The sequence below is a fragment of the Lactuca virosa genome, chromosome 6, assembly GCF_052849685.1.
Source record: "Lactuca virosa cultivar CGN04683 chromosome 6, Lactuca_virosa_CGN04683_v6, whole genome shotgun sequence".
Classification (NCBI taxonomy): Eukaryota; Viridiplantae; Streptophyta; class Magnoliopsida; order Asterales; family Asteraceae; genus Lactuca; species Lactuca virosa.
Window position 1 is genome coordinate 233,542,616 of NC_136431.1, and position 20,828 is coordinate 233,563,443.

A 20,828-nucleotide genomic window follows, 5' to 3' on the forward strand; every position below is an offset into this window, starting at 1 on the left:
ATAGAACCATACATGCATGAGTTATGGCCATTGTTATGGAAGTAGAAAGTTATATTTCGAGATTGGATTCGTTTGGGTCATGCAAAGTCACCAAGTCCATGAATTTATGGTTCTAGACATTGTTTATGACTTAGATCTATGGTTTGGACTTCTGGACTTAAGCATTAAGATCTTAATGTCGAAAATGACTTAAAGAAGGAGTACGTTGGGCGTACAAGTCTGTACGTGCAGCGTACAAGCCAGATTGCATGTACGCTTAGCGTAAAGCTGAGTACGCCCCGCGTACTCAATCAGGAGGGTTTTAGCCTTTTGGGCTTCGTGTTGGACTTCCTTTTTGGGCTTGGGTGTTTGAGTTCTTAATGGGCCATCTGAGTATGAGTGTCTTGGACCAGGAATTTTGGTTGGGCTTTAGGGTAAGGCCCATGTAACGGGTTTGGGCCCAATTTGGAAAATTGGGCCATACTTGGGCCTTGGTTGGTTATTTAACTTTTAGGCCTTGCAGGTTGTGAGTTTGGGCCTTAGTCTTGGACCAAGCTAGGTCAGGGGTAAAATGGTCTTTTTACCCCAAGTATAGATTTATGGCCATGGAGTGGAACCCAATTGTTATTGGGTGTTATTTTGATATTGACAGTTCGGGGATCTTCTCAACCAGCAGCCAGGGATCATCTGTGTGATTTGACAGTGCGAGGTGAGTCTCCTCATTGGGTTTAGCAGGTTGAAGGAACCAATGCTGGCCCATGGTTTTATGTTAGAATGCTAGATGTTTGTGTAGCTCTTGCATGCATTATGAGATGGTTTGCTTACCGGGCAAGGCCCGATACCAGGCGGGGCCTGATGAGTACATTGTATGCTGGTTATTAGTATATGTGTTATGCTTACCGAGCGAGGCTCGATGACTCTATCGTATGCTATAGTCTTTGTGGTTATCTCATGTGTTAGTAAGGTTATGTTTATATGGTTATATGATTATGTGTGTAGCGTGCGGTTCCCACTGTCAGGCGGGGATTGGTAATTGACAAATCTTTAATCCGAGCGGGGCTTGATGTCTGACGGGGCCCGAAGCCAAGTGGGACTCGAGAGCGGGCGAGGCCCGATGGAGGGGCAGGGGCCCATTATGTGATTTATGTATGTGTGGTATATGATATCTTGGGGAACTCACTAAGCTTTGTACTTACGGTTTTTTAGTTTATGTTTCAGGTACTTTTGGTTTCAAAAAGGAAGAGCTCGGGTTGACTACATGGCACACACTTTATGTTCCGCATTTGACTTTGTCCTGGGATTTATACTCTGATTGTAATGTATCGGTTTTGAAACAAGTAATTGATGATACTTCTTCTAAAAATAAAATTAAATTTTATGTAAATATTTTTGGGACATTTCAAGTTGGTATCAGAGCCTTGGTTTGAGGGATTCGGGCACACTCTCGGGTGTGTCTGAACTCAAACTCAGGATTTGGTAAAGTTTTTCAAAAAGAAATATATTTTAGAAAGGTATTTTTCTAAAAGAAGAAAGGGTGTGGTGCATGCAATCAGTCGAGCTCAAGTAAGTTTTCCCAAAATACCCATACATGTTATCTGTTATACTTTGATCTATGAATCTGTGGAATCGCATGCTAGTTAGGGCTAAGGATCTGCTCAGTTTTTGCATGCTAGAATGTTAGGAGAGATGCCTTTGTATGCCTATTGTATGAGCTTGTAGACTTGCATGCTAGTTCTGATTAGACAGTGATAGGTTGGCCTGATATGTGATGCTTGGTAGCCTAGGAAGCATGAGATGCTGGTTTGGGTATGATTTGTATGCGTAAGGAAATCAGTAACGGGAGTTGGAGCTCCTAGTATGAGTTGTAGTGTGTGTGGGATGGGAGTGCTACTGCCTGAATGTTGCTTGCTTTGTGCTTTGTGGGACTCTTAGGTTATGGGAGTTAACTACCAAGTGAATATGTCAAGTCACATGTGACAAGGGTTGAATAATCTCAGAGTGATGAATTTGACCCTATTGCGTAGCTCTTGTCTGAGTCCAACCTTTGTAGGGATGAGTCTGTTACGTGAAGGATTATCTAAGCTTTGTTGCATGTGATTGTATTCATGAGGTGGGTGACGTGCATTATGAGGAGTTCTTCAGCAGCTGATGGCAGGGTTAGTTCGGGAACTTAGGAAAGCCTAGGGATTGATTCGGTGGGTTTTGTTGCGTTGGGTCACGAGTGTCTGGTGAATGGAGTTGAGAAGTTGACTTAGATGATTCGGGAGGATTCTTGAGGAAAGTATGGATAGGTGTGGAAGGTAGTATTGGGCCCGTACTACTGAAATCACAGGATCTATACTTGAATCGGGGAGAGTCTTGGAGAATCTAGGAAACCTGTGGGATGAGGATTCTTGGGAATATTCAGATTCATTGCGTGTTGTTTTGGTTTTGTGTTGAGCACTTAGAATTTGGGTTTAGATTCTGGTTCCGGCCCAGGAGCAGGTGCTGAGTCGATCGATGCACAGATGCGGGAGTTCATCTCATCGAAGAATTCTTGCGGTATTTTGGAATGAACCCCGGTGGTCTTTGGTTCAGTCGAGGAAAGGAATTTGGAATTCTTGGATGGTCATCTCGGGGCCTTTCAGGCCAAGTTTGTATCAGGGCAGTTGGGGGCTCATCTGGAGCCCAAAGCGTGTGTATCTCTAGAATCCTTCAGGAAGTAGGATCTTGTTGCTAGTTCTTGTCATTTGGGATTGGAAGGGGAGTTATGTACCATGTCCTCAGGATGGTCAGGGTAACTCGGGAGGAGGTCAGGATTCCTTCAGATATTTTTCGGGTATGTCATCTTCTGTTTTCTTCTAGGTTGTTATCGGGAGTTTGTATTGCATTGGATTCTGCTTGGGTTGGGTAAGACATATCTCGGGTTGATTCTCTGCTATTTTCTGGGTTATCGAGAGTCGTTATATGCCATTCTTCATGCCGGAAGTCTTCAGTGAATCTTCAGAGGGTTGTATCTTATTGAGTGGGTTCAGCGTGTCCTGTTGTTGTTCCGTGTATTTGTCGGGATCAATTCAGGAGTATTTCTTGGAGGACCTTTGGTCAAGGCTAGCGGTTTAGCTATCCAATGAAGTCAGGATTCACTGGTTTTATCATCTGTTCGGGCATGATCGGCGGTTGCCCCATGGAAGAACTCTTGAGTTCCAACACTGTTGTTGCTTGGAGAGGAGCGGTAGCGGGAAGATGGTGGTGCCAGTTGTGTGATTTGTTTGTGTTGTGACATGCTCTACAGGGGCATGGATGTTGGATGATGACTCTGCCTTGGGAGCTTTCCTGAGAACACAATCACAGAAGAATCGTTAGAGGACGACCGGGTGCTTTCCCGGGATGTCACTCTGACGATCAAGTTAGTTTTCCGAGAGAGAGAACTAGGGTAAATTCAGTGAGAGAGAAGATGGATCCTTTCCTTGAGGCGGAAGAGATCCTTTTATACCTGTTACTAACGGATCGTGGGGACCTCGTCCAATGAGTGTCGTACGTGACCTCCTCTAACTGGGAGAATTATGCCCACGTTAGCTAACTGCGTGGTGACGTCAGTTCGGGGTGTCACCAAAGCTTCTTGTCACGTCCTGATTGGTCGTGAGTGAATGAGAAGATCACGGGGAATATTCATCCCTCGTGGAGGGAAGCGAACTGTTGCCCCGGTGCTGGATTACTTGGGCTAAGGTCGGGCCTTGGCCAAGGTTCTGATGAGATAACGTCTCGTTTATACTTTCGTTACATTTAACGTGACCGTTCATGGTAATGTTAACAAGTCCCTTAGGCCAGTAGACTTCTGCATTCATGACGTAGCAGAGTTGTTCTGGTCTACTCACAGACACGTGGTGGGCTTCTACTAGTAGCTTGTGCAGTTGGCAGGGTGAAATCGTCGTTGTTCGGCGGTTTCATCATGGAAACAGTTCGCTGCCCCTTTTGTGGCATTTAAGGCTATGTTCTTCCTAGCGTTTCCTCCTTAGCTTCTACTTGTCTCTCTTTGACTTCTTGTTCTTGAGAAAAACCCTTTCAACATTTCCTTCATATTTTTTCATGGCTACCACTCGCGCTTTGGGGAGAGATCTTACCACCGAAGAATGGGAATCTTTTGAGTTCCGATTTGGGTTCGTTCCTGAACACGGAGTGCAAATACCCCTACCCGATGCATCACTTTACAGTCCTCCTGAGGGAAAAGTCGGCATCCCAATCGCCTTGTTCGAGGCAGGTTTGCGCTTGCCTACCACTGATTTCTTCAACCTGATCATCCGGGAATACGGGTTTTCAGTGAGAGAATTGACCTCTATCGCCATAAACAAGATAGTGGGTTTCAAACTCCACTGTCGTGCCCAAGGCTGCCTGCCGACTGTTCCGGCTTTCAAGCACTTCCACCCCCTGTTTCTGGTCAAGGAATCAAGGCCACCGTTGGTTCCGACAGTGCCGCTGGCGCCGACGAGGATCTGGAGCTTCAAGACGTTGTTGTCATCGGCGCTTCTCAGAAGGATCCTATGCCTTCCAGATCGTCGAGGAGTCTTCTGTTGGATAAGGTGTCTAAGTCCATAACTTATTTGGTATATACTTGACCCGACCCGGCATGGTCCATTTGGGTTGCACTTCACCCGAACTAGTTATGGATAATTTTATGAGAGTTGTATACTTACGATTTATTAATATATTATAAGTTATAATATATTAATATAAAGTCATGTTACTTAATTAGTTTTAATCTTGAATTAATTATGAATTAATTTAGTGATTAAAAGGAAGACTAATTAAATCATGGGCTATTATATTTATATGGTGTGGGCTAACACTCATTTGGAATGGGCTAAGCTTATATGGAAGTCCATGGATGATCCATGGAGCTTTTACCCATGGATCCTTGGAAGAGGAAAAGACATGGGTTATTAGGGTTTCACCCTAACCATGTACACTATATAAACAAGCTTATGTTGCATGAAAAAGACACTAATGTGTGTGTAAGTGTGGTGGCCAAAATCAAGAGTTAGTATACTCTCTCATACATTTTCCAAGTTTGTGGTGATTTGTGATTTCCATTTGAGGCATTCACATTATTGGTGCTTGGCTCTCAAACTCCAAGGAATCAACAATCAACAAAAGGTATGTAATTCATCTAGTTCTTTTATGGTTAAAAGTACCCCATGCCATGCTAGATAGGTTATAAACCTTGGAAAATAATATTTTGCATGTATCTTAGACAAACATAGATCCAAGGTTTAATAGGGTTGCATGTACACTTAGGAAGTGTTAGAATGCTCAAAACCCAACAGTGGTATCAGAGCCTAGGCTTGTTTGTTTGATACTTGATGCAAAATAGTGATAAAAAGTCGATTTTTTGCTGTCTGACTGATGAACTCGCCGAGTCCATGGGCGGACTCGCCGAGTTCATGTGTAAACTCATCCTACTCGCCGAGTAGGTTCGTGCACTCGGCGAGTAGGAGCCTCATAATGCAGATTTTTGACTTTTGCTGCTGGAAATGGACTAGAAACATTACCCTAAACTGTTTTGGTGTTTTAAAACTTGTTTTAGTTGGTGTAATGGTTGTTCTAATCCATTTACAATAGCTTATATCAAAATTTCATGCTTTGTATGTGTTCATATAATTCTTGAAACTTTGATGATCATGTTCATGTTCTTATGAATTTAGAAGATGATAGGAATTATTTGTTGAATTGTTTAGGATTAATTCTTGATCATTTATGTGTTTTAATGGAGTCCATAATTTGTCCTCAAGTTATGGATATCCAAAGGTCACTTCTTTTAAACACACACTTAAAACACATAAGTTACATGGAAATGAAGAGTCTTCATTTTTATGAACCTTTAATTCATAAGTTATGAAATGAAAAGTTTTGAATAGTTTCAAAACTTGTCCTCAAGTTTTGGAATTTGTAAAGTTACACACACTTTAATATACTTTAATTCCAAACCCTTAGAGTTTTAAAAGTTAAAATTCAACCCTTATACTATTTATAACATTAATGGTTAATTATTATATATATGTATAAGATCAAAGTCGTCTTACCGCTAGTACGCCTCATTCACGAAGCCAGTCTATAAGGTGGGTATAAGGTTGTTGCCTATAAAATGGCAACTTAATGGGTGTCCACTCTCACCCACCGCTTGCTTGACTGGTGGAGGGTCGTTACCCGAACGGGTAGGACAAGGACTTATAAATTCTCATTAAAAGTATGATGAATATTATAAAGTAACTAAACCTTTTATAAATTCCCAATCTTAGTTACTTTAGGAAAATGTGAATATGGTGCTAACCCATGAAATTCACACTTTGTACCTTACCAAGTCGTTGGTGGAGCGTGTGTGGTTAACCGGCACACTAACTTGGACTAGTAAGGATCACGAAGGGTGACTTAATGTTTATCATAGATCGGTGGAGCGTGTGTGGTTAACCGGCACATTGATTAGGTGATAATATTAAGGGTACCAAGTGAATTTGCATGGTTATTCACACCTTGTTTTGTGATCCTCGGCATCCCAGTCACAAAACTTGAAGGGCACAATCGAGATTGAAACATGCCATTGAAAAGTTCAATGAATCTCAAAGGAATCTAGGAATTTCAAAACCAATTAAACCTAACAATTCATTTCGTTTTCATGGTGGAAATTGGTGAATCGTCATTCACCTACCTTCAAATATATTATAGCTTAGATTACAGCATCCCTCTTCTAAGTTATAATATATTGTGTTGGATCCTAGCCTTAATATTACATTTGGGTGTATTATTAAGGATTCGATATATCTAATCTAAACTTGTTTTCTTCTTTTCAGATGTCTTCCGACAACAAAGCTTCGGGCTCTAACCCTACTGGCTCCTTTTCCCTCATGAACCTTTGTGGGAGGGTCATCTTTGATGGTTCCAACTTCATGGATTGGATCCGGAACATCAGGATGGTTACTCGTTACGAGGACAAGGAATATGTCCTCGATAAGGAGATAAAGGAGCTTGATGAGTCCACTGCTACTCCTGAGGAGGTCGCTGAGTATCAGGCACATGAAAGAGATGCCACCAAGGTGGCATGCATCATGATGGCCACCATGACAGCTGAACTCCAAAAGTCCTATGAGGACTATTACCCTTTTGAGATGCATCAGGATCTGATGGAAAGGTACCATCAGAGTGCTCGTCAAGAGCGGTATAAAATAATCTCCTCCATGATCACTACCCGTATGAAGGATAGCGAACCAATCACGAGCCACATGCAGAAAATGCAAAGGTATGTAGACCGTCTAATGAAACTGAATGTGAACTTCCCTGAGGAGTTGGCAATTGATATCATTTTGCACTCCTTGCCCTCGTGTTATGATCAATTTCTTATGACATACCACATGAACAAGGAAGAAGTTACACTCAGTAAGCTTCAAGGACTTCTGAAGACTGCCGAAAGTGGTCTTAAGAGTAAGTCGGTTGCTACTCCTACTCCTACTAATACCCCTGTTTTGGCTATCGGGCAAGGCAAAGGGAAAAAGAGGAAGCACCCTTCGAAGGGTACCAAAGGAAAGTCCCTTGAAGGCTCCTCATCTGGAACCAAAGGTGGTTCTATCACTCCTTCTGCCATCCCTAAGGATGCTGAATGCTTCTACTGTCAAAATAAGGGGCACTGGAAGCGAAACTGCCCAAAGTACTTGCAGGATGTCAAGGATGGGAAAGTGAAACCATCCCATGCAGGTATTTACACTATATTGTCTAATAACTCACCATATTCTAATTCTTGGGTTCTTGATACAGGTTGTGGTATTCACATCTGTTGTGACTTGCAGGGCCTAAGAAGAAGTGAGGATGTGGAGCACGGAAAGATAAACTTAATCATGGGGAACAAGAAGGTTGCACCTGTTACCAAGATTGGAGTTTATACTTTGTTGCTAGATAGTGGGTTAAAGTTAGATTTGAATAAATGTGTGTACTCGTCTGAAATGGCGAGGAATATTATTTCCTTTCATGCTTTGTACAAACAAGGTTTTACCTTTTCTTTTGATAATGAAGTTGGTAGTATTAATGCTTTCTTTAATAATGTTCTTTATTTTAAAGCATTACCTTGTGATGGTGTGTATGAAGCTGTATCGGTTGTAGATAATTTAGGAAATAATGTATTATATATTGATTCTTCTACTAGCTTGGATAAAGCATCTTTGTGGCATTGTCGTCTTGGACATGTAAGCAAGAAACGCATAGGCCAGCTCCAAAAGGATGGAGTCTTGGAGTCGTTCGACCTCAAGTCGGATGATAGTTGTGAGTCTTGTCTACTTGGAAAAATGACAAAATCACCCTTCACTGGTACTTGTGCAAGGGGTGAGGGTTTGTTGGACCTTATACATACTGATGTATGTGGACCATTCAAAACCGCCACAAGGGATGCTAATCGCTATTATGTGACTTTTATTGATGATTTTAGTAGATATGGTTATGTCTACTTAATCAAACATAAGTCAGAAACTTTTGAAAGGTTTAAAGAGTTTAAACAGGAAGTAGAAAATCAATTGGGCAGGAACATTAAGATGCTTCAATCCGATCGAGGTGGTGAGTATCTTAGTACTGAGTTCCTCGAATATCTTAAGGAGTGTGGGATTGTCTCACAATTGACACCTCCCAGGACACCACAGCTGAATGGTGTAGCTGAGAGGCGCAATCGAACTTTGTTGGACATGGTTCGCTCTATGATGAGTCGAGCTTCGCTACCAATCTCGTTTTGGGGGTATGCCTTAGAGACTGCCGCCCACATCCTTAATCTAGTCCCTACAAAGAAGGTTGCCAAAACACCTCATGAGATGTGGACTGGGAAAGTTCCCAATTTGGACCACATCAAGATTTGGGGTTGCGAGGCTTTCGTGAGGCGCAAGACTCATGACAAGCTCGAACCTCGAAGTGAAAGGTGTATTTTCATCGGCTACCCACAAAAAAGACTTTGGTTACCTCTTCTACAGACCCAGTGAGAATGTGGTCTTTGTGGCTAGGAGAGGGGTCTTTCGAGAGAGAGAATTTATAAGCCAAGGAGACAGTGGGAGGCAAATTGACCTTGAAGAAATTCAAGACTCAATTGGTGAAGGAACCTCAGACACTAGCAATCAACTTGAGGAGGAAATTCCTGTTGATCCAGCTGACGAATCTATACTTCCGAGGCGTTCCACAAGGGTTAGGAACACACCTGAGTTTTATTATGGATTTCATATTACTACGGAAGGTGATACATTTATCAGTGACAGTACACTGGTAAATCTGGATGAACCTAACAGTGTTAAGGAAGCCATGGCAGGCCCAGAGTCTGCTAAATAGAAGGAGGCTATGGACAGCGAGATACAGTCCATGTATGACAATCAAGTTTGGAACTTGGTTGACAATGTACCAGGCCGTAAGACAGTCGGGTGCAAATGGATCTTCAAGAAGAAGACCGACATGGATGGGAAGGTGCACACTTATAAGGCTCGACTGGTTGCGAAGGGGTTTACTCAGACTCAGGGAATTGATTATGATGAAACCTTTTCACCAGTAGCAAAGATTAAGTCTATTAGGGTTATGCTAGCCATTGCTGCATTTCATGATTATGAAATATGGCAAATGGATGTCAAAACCGCTTTCCTTAACGGAAAGTTGGATGAGGATGTTTACATGAATCAGCCAAAAGGTTTTGTCAGTGTAGAGTACCCCAATAGAGTGTGCAAGCTTGAGAAATCCATTTATGGATTGAAACAAGCATCTCGAAGTTGGAATCTTTGTTTCGATGAGAAGGTCAAAGAGTTTGGTTTCTCAAGAAGTGAAGATGAGTCCTGCGTGTATGTCAGAGCTAGTGGGAGTATAGTTAGTTTTTTGGTATTGTATGTGGATGACATACTACTCATAGGAAATGACATCCCAACCTTGCAGGAGGTTAAGTCCTGGCTTGGGAAGTGCTTTGCTATGAAGGACCTTGGAGAAGCTACCTATATCCTAGGGATAAGGATATTAAGAGAAAGGAGTAAAAGACTAATTGGACTTAGTCAGAGTATCTACTTGGATAAGGTGTTGAAAAGGTTCAACATGCAGAATTCCAAGAAAGGAGAATTACCGATCCAAAGCAATGCCAAACTGAGCAAGGCTCAGAGCCCGAGTACAGAAGATGAGATAGCTGAGATGAGTCGATTACCTTATGCTTCCGATGTTGGTTCGATCATGTATGCTATGACTTGTACTCGTCCTGATGTGGCCTTCGCTTTGAGCATGGTCAGCAGATATCAGGGGAACCCTGGCAAGGCTCATTGGACTGCGGTAAAGAATATTCTCAAGTACCTGCGGAGGACTAAGGATTGGATCCTTACCCTTGGTGGGAGTGATGACTTGAGAGTAGTAGGGTATAGTGATGCTAGCTTTCAGACTGATAGGGATAACTTCCGCTCTCAGTCGGGCTGGGTCTTTACCTTAAATGGAGGGGCAATCACTTGGAAGAGTTCCAAACAGGAGACTGTAGCTGATTCGACTTGTGAATCAGAGTACATAGCAGCGAGTGAAGCGGCAAAGGAGGCGATATGGCTGAGGAACTTCATCGGAGACCTTGGAGTTGTACCAGCTATTAAGGAGCCTATGGAGATTTTCTGTGACAGCAATAGTGCGGTTGCCTTAGCCAAGGAACCAAGAGATCATGGCAGATCCCGACACATTGACAGAAAATATCACTTCATAAGACACAAGATAGAAGAGGGACTCCTCGTGGCAAAGAGGGTATCGTCAGATGAGAACCCTGCGGATCCCCAGACGAAGGGACTGACGAGGGTGAAGCATTTGCAGCATGCAAGGCGCATCGGGCTGAGGGACGATATTAGTTTTACAGATTAGATAGCCTTTTCTGAAACTTGTAAAATGTAATCGACGTTTGATGATGAATAAAATTTGTGATTTATTTATGAGTAAAGTGTTGCTATCATTGTCAATTATTTACTATTGTTTCAGTTTTGCATGTTTTGACTTCCAGAATAATTAATTTATTCAAACTCTCCACAGTCGGTCATATGTCGGAAGTAGGTATGAATCAAGACTGTCATGAATTGGGATTGTAGATGACTAAAGGTGTTTAGCCATAGCAATGGTTGCTACAACATTCATGAGTACTCATAAGTTATGAGTATTGGAATAAACCCACGCTCACTTGTATCACTTCATGGAATTTATCTCGAGTGATCGTGAGACGGTAATATCATATAAGTCTTCAAACCTAGAGATATGAGTTGTTACCTATGAGTTGGTTGTGCATTGATTGTACGTAAACGCATCAGTAACTTGATGTTATAAAACGTGCCTTTGTGTGCAATTCAATAAGTAGTAGAACAAGCATATGAGTCGAAGTTTATCTGTTCCTTCTAGAAATAGAAGCGATATCTGGGCCCCTCGATGATTTTGTGTTGACCCATGTACCAGGCCCGGTCAGAACTAAATTGATGTGTTCAGTTAAGTTCTTTGTCAAACAAATCGGAAATCGAGAAACAACTGCTAGACAATAAGTAAGACATTGTTCCATGTATTTGTCCGGCTGATATCATGAGAGCAGAGGATTATATGATCACTTATCTAAAATGGCGCTTCATAGTTCACAAGAGTTTTCGAGAGCTACGATTGCCGGTTGGTTCCTGAAGTAATATAGGCAAATACAGTTATTAGACTTATCCAAGTGGGAGTCTGTTGGATAAGGTGTCTAAGTCCATAACTTATTTGGTATATACTTGACCCGACCCGGCATGGTCCATTTGGGTTGCACTTCACCCGAACTAGTTATGGATAATTTTCTGAGAGTTGTATACTTACGATTTATTAATATATTATAAGTTATAATATATTAATATAAAGTCATGTTACTTAATTAGTTTTAATCTTGAATTAATTATGAATTAATTTAGTGATTAAAAGGAAGACTAATTAAATCATGGGCTATTATATTTATATGGTGTGGGCTAACACTCATTTGGAATGGGCTAAGCTTATATGGAAGTCCATGGAGCTTTTACCCATGGATCCTTGGAAGAGGAAAAGACATGGGTTATTAGGGTTTCACCCTAACCATGTACACTATATAAACAAGCTTATGTTGCATGAAAAAGACACTAATGTGTGTGTAAGTGTGGTGGCCAAAATCAAGAGTTAGTATACTCTCTCATACATTTTCCAAGTTTGTGGTGATTTGTGATTTCCATTTGAGGCATTCACATTATTGGTGCTTGGCTCTCAAACTCCAAGGAATCAACAATCAACAAAAGGTATGTAATTCATCTAGTTCTTTTATGGTTAAAAGTACCCCATGCCATGCTAGATAGGTTATAAACCTTGGAAAATAATATTTTGCATGTATCTTAGACAAACATAGATCCAAGGTTTAATAGGGTTGCATGTACACTTAGGAAGTGTTAGAATGCTCAAAACCCAACATCTTCGTCGTGTCAAGAGGCATTTTGCTCTTTTGGAAACCTCTTCCGGTGGTCGAGCTGAGATGGCTAGCGTCGAGCCCCCCCCCCCTTCGTAAGAAACATAATCTGAGTTTCTTACTAGGAGGAACCAAGAGTTCCAATCGTGCCCCCAATGAAAGTCCTCCGAAACTGCTAGAGGGGGCACAAACCAGGGCGACTGAACTGCCCTGTCATACGGGAGAAGGAAGCACCGAGAAAACCAGCCCTGTTCCCACCGCTGAAACGAAGACTGGGTCTTCACATTCGCAGGGTCTCGCATCAACTTCTTCTGGTGAAGCCACCACTGTCCCCCTTATTGCAGGTTCTCATCCAGATGCCTATAAGCCTGCTTGGAGGCTAACTGCGCAAGACCTTGTCTCCGATCACGACAACGCTCTCGAGTGGTGTTAGCACGCTTTTCCTCCAGCTAACTGTCCTGTCAGACGAGCACATGGCCGATGGCTTGTGCTACGCCGCCGGTCAAGTGTCATCTTACTTGGTCGCGACCGCTAAACGTATTTCCGATATGGAGACCCTCCAGTCTGACTCTGACAGGAGGAGCATCGAATGCGAAGAGCTAAAGGCCCAGGTGGCAAAGTTAGAAGCCAACAAACACATCTGGGAGGCTAAGCAAGAGGTGGCGTTGCTCGAGAAGGCAAGCTTGGCGGATCAAGTGGCAAATCTGGAGGAAGAGGTGAGGCGCCTGAATGAACGTGTGGGGGCCTTGAGTTTGGAGAACGCCGGTCTAAGCAGGCGGACGGCGAAACTGGAGGTTGATCTGGTTGCTGAGAATGCTGCAAGAGGAGCGCTGGAGAAGGATATTTCTTGGATCCTTAGCGACGGGCTCAACCGGGTGGTCGATTGGGTGATCGATAGCCCCCAGTTTCTCCAGGGTTTGGTGCAGCTGCGGGTGGATTGCGTGGCGGAGGGGGTGGAGCAAGGAAAGAGGGCTGCTAAAGAGCTGGTTATCGTTGGGGATTTTAACCCAGAGGCTGAGGTGGACGTGGCCACCAAGGTCCAAGAGATGAAAGATGCCCTGGCTACTTTTACTGGGACAGACTTTGCTAGTTATCTTCGCATGGGTAATCTGGACATCGCCGGGCTTCGCGACCTTTGTCAAGATGCTCAAGGCGATGGATCGGACCATGGCCCAAGCCCTTCCTCTGGTGATGGTAACACCCCTGCCCCCGAGTAGTGCTACTTGCTTGATTTGTTGTGATGTAATCTCAGTGAACAGTTTTTCCTGTTTCTTTTTTTTCTTTTGTCTTTGTTGCCCTCAGAGGCAGCCTGAAAGTCCGGGAGTGCGGCAATCTGACAATTTCTACTTTATATTTGTGGGTATGAATGTTTGTTGTTACCACACATATTCTCTTGTTTGGTTGCTTCATGTGTGGTTTATGTTGGCCATCACATGGTATTTACGCAGGGTTTTCTTGTACCCCTGGTTTGAGTTCTGTTATTGGTGAACTCTTTGTGCTTTAGCAAAGCTGGTCTTTGAGAAATTTGTTCTAATTTACTGCTTAAAGACCCTAGGTGTAGCCAAGATCGTCATATTGAGGCTCACCCAATTATGCTTTTCTTATTGGTGGAAGGTTATGACCCTTCTACACTCATGTCACATGTTCTTTTATATGTTTGCTATGATTTGATTGATGAACATGTTTTGGGAGGAAGGTTATGAGCCTTCTCTATGCAAACTCCCTGGCTGCCTCCTTGTAACGATTTCGCTCGTGTGACGTTGGATGATCAGTCCTTTTTGTCACACTGTAAATGTACACAACCTCTTTGTTTTGTTTTTCAAGCTTGAAAATAAGGGGCATATGAATTGCCCTTTCTGTTTACTCTAGTTTTGTTTAGAGCGTAATAAGAGTGAAAGTAGTAAAGTAATTTTTGTTGACTACATTTACATGTAAAACTAATATAAAATGTCTTTGCTAGCATTGAATCTACCTTTAACGCTCATTTTAAGAGTAAAAATAACGCAGGCTCTGTGCATTCCACGTTCTTGGAATGGCACGCCCGTCCTGAGCTTCTAGGACATAAGCACCATTCTTATGGGCTTCTATGATTTTATACGGTCCTTCCCACCTGACACTGAGTTTCCCCAATGGTTCAACGTGGCTAGACTCGTTCATTCTTAGCACCCATTCTCCAACTTTGAAGTTCTTGACCCGGACTTGGCGGTTGTAATAGTTCTCGGTTCGTGATTTGTACAATGCTTGGCGCATCTGTGCCGCCTCACGTTTTTCATCGAGCATGTCCAGGTCCTAGTGTCGTCCTTCTTCGTTAGCTGCTTCCTCGAAACTCTCTGTTCGTAGGGAGCCGACCAATATCTCTAATGGGAGGACTGCTTCCGTCCTGTAAGTTAGACCGAATGGCGTTTCTCCCGTGCTTGACCTTGCTGTGGTACGATATGACCACAACATTGTCGGGATCTCATCCACCCAGGCGGACTTTGATTGGAGTAGCCTTTTCTTCAAACCATTAACTATGGTTTTGTTTGATATCTCAGTTTGTCTGCTGGTCTAGGGGTGCGCCACCGACGTGAACCGGCGATGAATTTTCTTGTCTTCGCACCACTCCTTGAAAGGACTTCCTTCAAATTGCGCACCCTTATCGCTTATGAGGATTCTGGGAGTGCCAAAACGGGAAAAGATATTCTTGGTCATGAACTTTATCATTTGCTTGCCAGTGACGGTGGCTAGCGGTTCTGCTTCTATCCATTTGGTGAAATAATCCACGACCACTAGCAAAAATTTCACGCCCCCTGGCGCTGGCGGGAAAGGTCCCATTATGTCGATTCCCCACTGATGGAAAGGTCAGGGGCTGGTAATGCTCATCAATGGCATTGCCGGTTGATTTTGGAAGGGAGCGAAGGCTTGGCATTCTTTGCACTTCTTGGTTAGGGCTGCAACGTCGTTGTACACGTTCAGCCAATATACTCCTAGGCGGAGTATCTTACCCGTGAGCGCTCGAGCGCCTTCATGCGCCGCTGCATCCCCAAAATGGCTTTCCTCTAGGAACACCTGTCCCTCTGTTTTAGAGATGCATTTTAGCCATGGGCTTAAATACCCTCTCCGGTACAGCTGATCATCTCTAATTGCAAAATGCAATGCCCTGTTCTTGACTTTTCTTGCCTCCTCAGGGTCATCCGGGAGTATGCCATGATTTAAGTAATCGGCATATGTTTTGGTCCATTCTGGTGTATTCGATATTGTATTAACCTTTTGGTTATCAATACTTCTCTCCGGGAGCACTTCGACTAGCACTTTCTTTGTTAAGTGGTCATAGGAAGTTGAGGCGAGCTTGTTGAGGGCATCCGCCCTTGCATTCTTTCCCCGGGAGATTTGTTTTATGGAGAAGGTTTTGAACGTGCTAGTTAGACTTCGGATTGCGTCTAGGTATTTCTGCATCCTTGAGTTTTTAGCCTCATACGTTCCGTTTATCTGGTTTGTGATAAGTAGTGAATCAGTGATGGCTGCCAATTGCTTTGCGCCAACCTCCTTGGCCAGCCTCAGGCCTGCCAGGAGTGCCTCATACTCTGCCTCATTGTTGGATACTTGGAAGTCGAATCGCAGTGCATAGGTGATCTCTTCGCATTTGGGGCTTTGAAGGATCAGGCCTGCTCCTGAGCCTTCCTTGCTTGTCGCGCCATCGGTGTATAACTTCCAAAGTTCCTTGCCGGCTTCAAGCTCGAGTGGATCGACAGAGATTTTCATCGGCACTCCCTTGATAGTATATGGGATTTCGACCAAAAAGTCTTCCAGGGTCTGGGCTTTGATGCTAGTCTGGGGGTGATAATGGATATCATGTTCGCCTAGTTCGATGGCCCACTTGGCCAGGCGTCCAGACTTTTCCGGCCTTAGCAGAACTTGCTTTATTGGGTAACTAGTGAGAACATCCACCTTGTGGGCTTGAAAATATCTCTGTAGCCATCTGGCAGCATACACCAGAGCTAGGACCAACTTCTCTAAGGCCGGGTAATTGACCTCTGGCCCTTGTAGGGCTCTACTAACAAAATGGATGGGTACCTTCTTTCCTTCCCTCTCTACCGCCAACACAGATGAGATAGCTTCTTCGGAAGCCGCTACGTACATCTGCAGTGTTTCCCCTGGTAGCGAGCAGGCGAGGGCCGGTAATTGGTGTAAGGCATCTTTCAGTTGTTGCAATGTCGCATCTGCTTTTTCTGTCCATTTGAACTGCTTTTTGTCGATGCATACTTTGAGTGTTTGGTACAGAGGAAGTGCCTTTTCTGCAGATTTGGCGATGAATCTTCCCAATGTCGTCAGTCTACCGTTGATCTCTTGTACACCCTTGAGATTGTGGGGAGTTTTCGATTCAAGGATCTCCTGTATTTTGGTGAGATTGGGCAGAATCCCTTCCTTGGATATCTTATACCCAAGGAATTGCCCTTCTTCTACACCAAAAGTGCACTTATTTGGGTTGAGCTTCATATGCGCTTTAGCTAGCGTTTTGAAGGTTTCCTCCACATCGTGGAGCAATGTTTCTTCATCACGGCTCTTAATTACCATGTCGTTGACATATACTTCGATATTCCTACCAATTTGGTCGGCGAATATCTTGTCCATTAGCCTTTGGTATGTAGTGCCCGCGTTTTTGAGTCCGAAAGGCATTTTTTGGTAGCAGAAAGTACCATTCTCGGTGTGGAAGGCAGTTTTCGCCTCATCCTCTCGCTTTCATCTGTACCTGATGATAACCCTTGTACGCGATGGGACTTTCTGATTGATCTCCGGAGAGCGTAGCAATCCATTGGACAGGCGTTGTTGAGATCTGAGTAACCAATGCACATCCGCCACGATCCATTGGCTTTCTTTACCATGACAGGATTTGCTATCCATGACGGGAACATTACATCCTTGAGTATGTCGGCATTCACCAGGTTGGCCACTTCAGCGTTAATAGCCCTGTTCCGATCTGCCACCTGGCCTCTCTTCTTTTTCTTTACAGGGTTACTTCCAGGCGCGATATTGAGGCTGTGTTCTATAACCTATCAGATCTATTGGTTTCCAGGCGAAAACAATGGAATATTGCTTCAGAAGTGTTATGAGTCGTACCCTGGTCTTGTCTGATAGGTGTGCGCCAATTCGCACGACTTGGTTTGGATATTCCACGTTTATTTGATGTTGTTTGGTTGAACCTCCCTCCTTCGACTTCTTTGGGGCTCGCACCAATTCGGGAGCGGCTATGATCTGGTGGGAATTCTGTGCCCTGGTGTTTGTGGCGAGGATCGTCGCTGATCCCTGGCGTATGTTGAATTTAACTATGCCATGGATCGTCGATGGCACGAGGTATAACAAGGAAATTGCTGATCGTCCAAGCAGGATATTGTGTTCTGCTGGGAACCGGATCACAGAGAATTCGATTGTTCTTGTGATTCGATCCCTTTCGTCGTGACTGACCAACGTCAAGGGTAGCCGAATAGTGCCTAATGGCCACAGACTGTGACCGGTGAACCCTACTAATGGTCCTCCAGTTGGGGGCCGTAGCCCCATCTTCCACCTATCTGGTAGTTGCCTAAAACAATGCTCGTAGAGTATATCAGAGCAACTACCATTGTCGATGTATATTCGATGGATTTTCGTGTTATGAATGAATCCAGATATGAGGAGCGGGTCTCGCGGATCCCAGTTCAATGGTCTGGGATCTCTACTCGAAAAACTGATATTTAGTAGATTTCTCGAGAGTAACTCTATCTCGTCCTCTGCTTGATGAGTTGTGTTTCTCTTACGAGGATTAGAGATAGTAAGTACTTTCATGCCGTCATGTGGAGATCCCTGCAGCAGATCGGGATGTAATATCGTCGTTAGAGGCGATGAACCATCAGATGACAATTGCTGGAAACTGCTCTGGAGTACTGGCCCTGTAACCGGTGAGATATGTGCCATGAGCACCTGGATCAGGGTCTGTGTCTGATACTCGCGGTGGTGTCCTCTGGTTGTCACCACTGGTTTTTGAAACAGATCTCCTACCACAGGCATAGGTTTTGTTGGCTTAGATCGCCGTTTTGCGAAGAACCAATGTCGTTAATTGGCTTTATCACCCTGAGGATACGTCCGGATGGCGCCAAATGTTGTGACATGCTCTACAGGGGTATGGATGTTGGATGATGACTCTGCCTTGGGAGCTTTCCTGAGAACACAATCACAGAAGAATCGTTAGAGGATGACCGGGTGCTCTCCCCGGACGTCACTCCGACGATCAAGTTAGTTTACTGAGAGAGAGAATTCCGGTAAATTCAGTGAGAGAGAAGATGGATCCCTTCCTTGAGGCGGAAGAGATCCTTTTATTCCTGTTACTAACGGATCGTGGGGATCTCGTCCAATGGGTGTCGTACGTGGCCTCCTCTAATTGGGAGAATTATGCCCACGTTAACTAACTGCCTGGTGACTTCAGTTCTGGGCGTCACCAAAGCTTCTCGTCACGTCTTGATTGGTCGTGAGTGAATGAGAAAATCATGGGGAATATTATTCTCTTGTGGAGGGAAGCGAACTGTTTCCCCGATGCTGGATTACTTGGGTCAAGGTTGGACCTTGGCCAAGGTTCTGACGAGATAACGTCTCGTTTATACTTACATTACATTTAACGTCACCGTTCATGGTAATGTTAACAGTTTGATCATTGGATGTGTCAGGGGAGTTGTATTTTCGCATGGACTATAGTCGGTTAGATTTCAGTTATTCTTTGAGGATGGAAATTGGAGTGGATGTTCGTCAGTGCATGGCAAGGGTTGTGGTTTTCAGTCGCGAGCATTAGAACTTAAGGAATTAGCAAGGAATCAAGGAAAGTGAATTGGATTATCAGATGGGTTAAGATTTCGAGAGTATTCTTCAGGATTTCAGGAATTGAGCGATCATTGAGTTTGGCTGACAATGGGACATTTTGTATTGATACGCACAGGTCTTAGGTGGTTCATGTTATAGAAGGTTGATGGGTTGGGAATCCATCGGATTTAAGGAATGAGAAGCTTCATCAAATCCAAGCGGGGGAGAATCGATCAGGTTTTCCGGAAGTCAGGAAGGGTGTGAACTAAATCAAGTTTCACGTCCTGTCTAGGAGGAGAGACAGCTCGAGTGGCCGTTTATATTGAGGTGGTGTAAGTGGGAGTTCAGGAAACTTCCAACCGTTGGTCGGCGTCTTCCTTATTATGCATAGCAGGCTTGTGGTTGAGTTCCGGTTGAAGGCTTCAGAATTCGAAGTATGACCCGAACACCTGGTTGGATGTAGTTGGGTGCAGGTGTCAGCTCAGGGTGAGTAGGGTGTAATGATTTGGGTATGGTTAGGCCATGGGTGGTAACCATGGTTAGATGAAGTGTTGTAAGACTACGATGGGATCGTAGCATTCATCAGTTTGAAGTAGACAATCGTTGGAGGTGGTCATGAGTTTAAAGGGGGAATCAGTTCGTACCTTGGGCACGCCGGCCAGTATTGCCGAGGAGTATTTCTCTATTTTGGTTTGAGGATCATTAGGGTCCGAGGCGGAGTCATGCCTGTATAGCTCTAGGCGGGTGGGACTCGTGAGTGAGGCTACTCTGTGGTTTAGTTGGGTGGGACCTGTGGGCGAGGCCCGTATGATTATGTAAATACAGGTGGGACCTGGTAGAGACAGTCGGGTCAAGGTTTTGAGATCTTGAGTTGCAGGATTAAGTGGGTGGTCAGTGTGTGACACTGAGGGGTTTATAGGTTGGGTAGCCTCGTGATTTGGGAACCTGGTGGTGAGACCAGGTGCGAGACTGGTAGTCTCAACGATGGTTGGGAAACTCTATATTTTGGTCTGGTAGGGGGTTGTTGTGAATCGGAAGGTTTTGCATGAAATGCAAGTGCAGACCCATGGATCTTGGGTTATGAGTTAAGCATCGGGTTAGTTTTGGTTGAGATCTCGAGTCGGGTATTACAAGCGTTTTGTGCGAGATTTTCGTGTCAGTGGAATAAGGATTAGGGTATCAATATGCCGAGGTCATCAGTCGAAGGGTTCAAGGGTAATGAATGGATTCAATTTTGATGATAGATCAAGCTCTCGTAATTGTGTCTTGGATTGGTTTTATTGGTAAAGGGCATCCAGATAAGTCAGGGAAGTCCTATTGATTTGGAACTTGTGTATGGAGTGGCTTGTTATTCGGAAAAGATGTTAGGTCACTTGCAGTTGGGATTAAATAATCTCATAGTAGATGAATAGATCTTGTTGTGACACTCTCGTCTGAGTCTAACCGTTGCAGGGATGAGTCTCCTACTCGAAGGATTATCTGAGCCTTTGTCAAGTATAAGTGTTCTGCAGGGATAATTGGTCTGTGATTATGTTTCCTAATGGGAATCTCAAGTATCAGAAGTTGAGTAGTCAGTTGGGAAATTTAGTGGGATGGATTCAGCAATGGTTTCGTA

The 20,828-nt window shown here is 43.9% G+C and overlaps 1 protein-coding gene across 1 annotated transcript; it reads right to left on the reverse strand.

Annotated features, from left to right (window-relative positions):
* Nucleotides 1-15,250: 15,250 nt before the first annotated feature.
* On the reverse strand, nucleotides 15,251-17,020 carry LOC145122381 (uncharacterized). The gene has a single exon (XM_079057987.1). It carries the CDS (start codon nucleotides 17,018-17,020, stop codon nucleotides 15,251-15,253), a length of 1,770 nt encoding a protein of 589 aa, XP_078914113.1.
* Nucleotides 17,021-20,828: the final 3,808 nt, after the last annotated feature.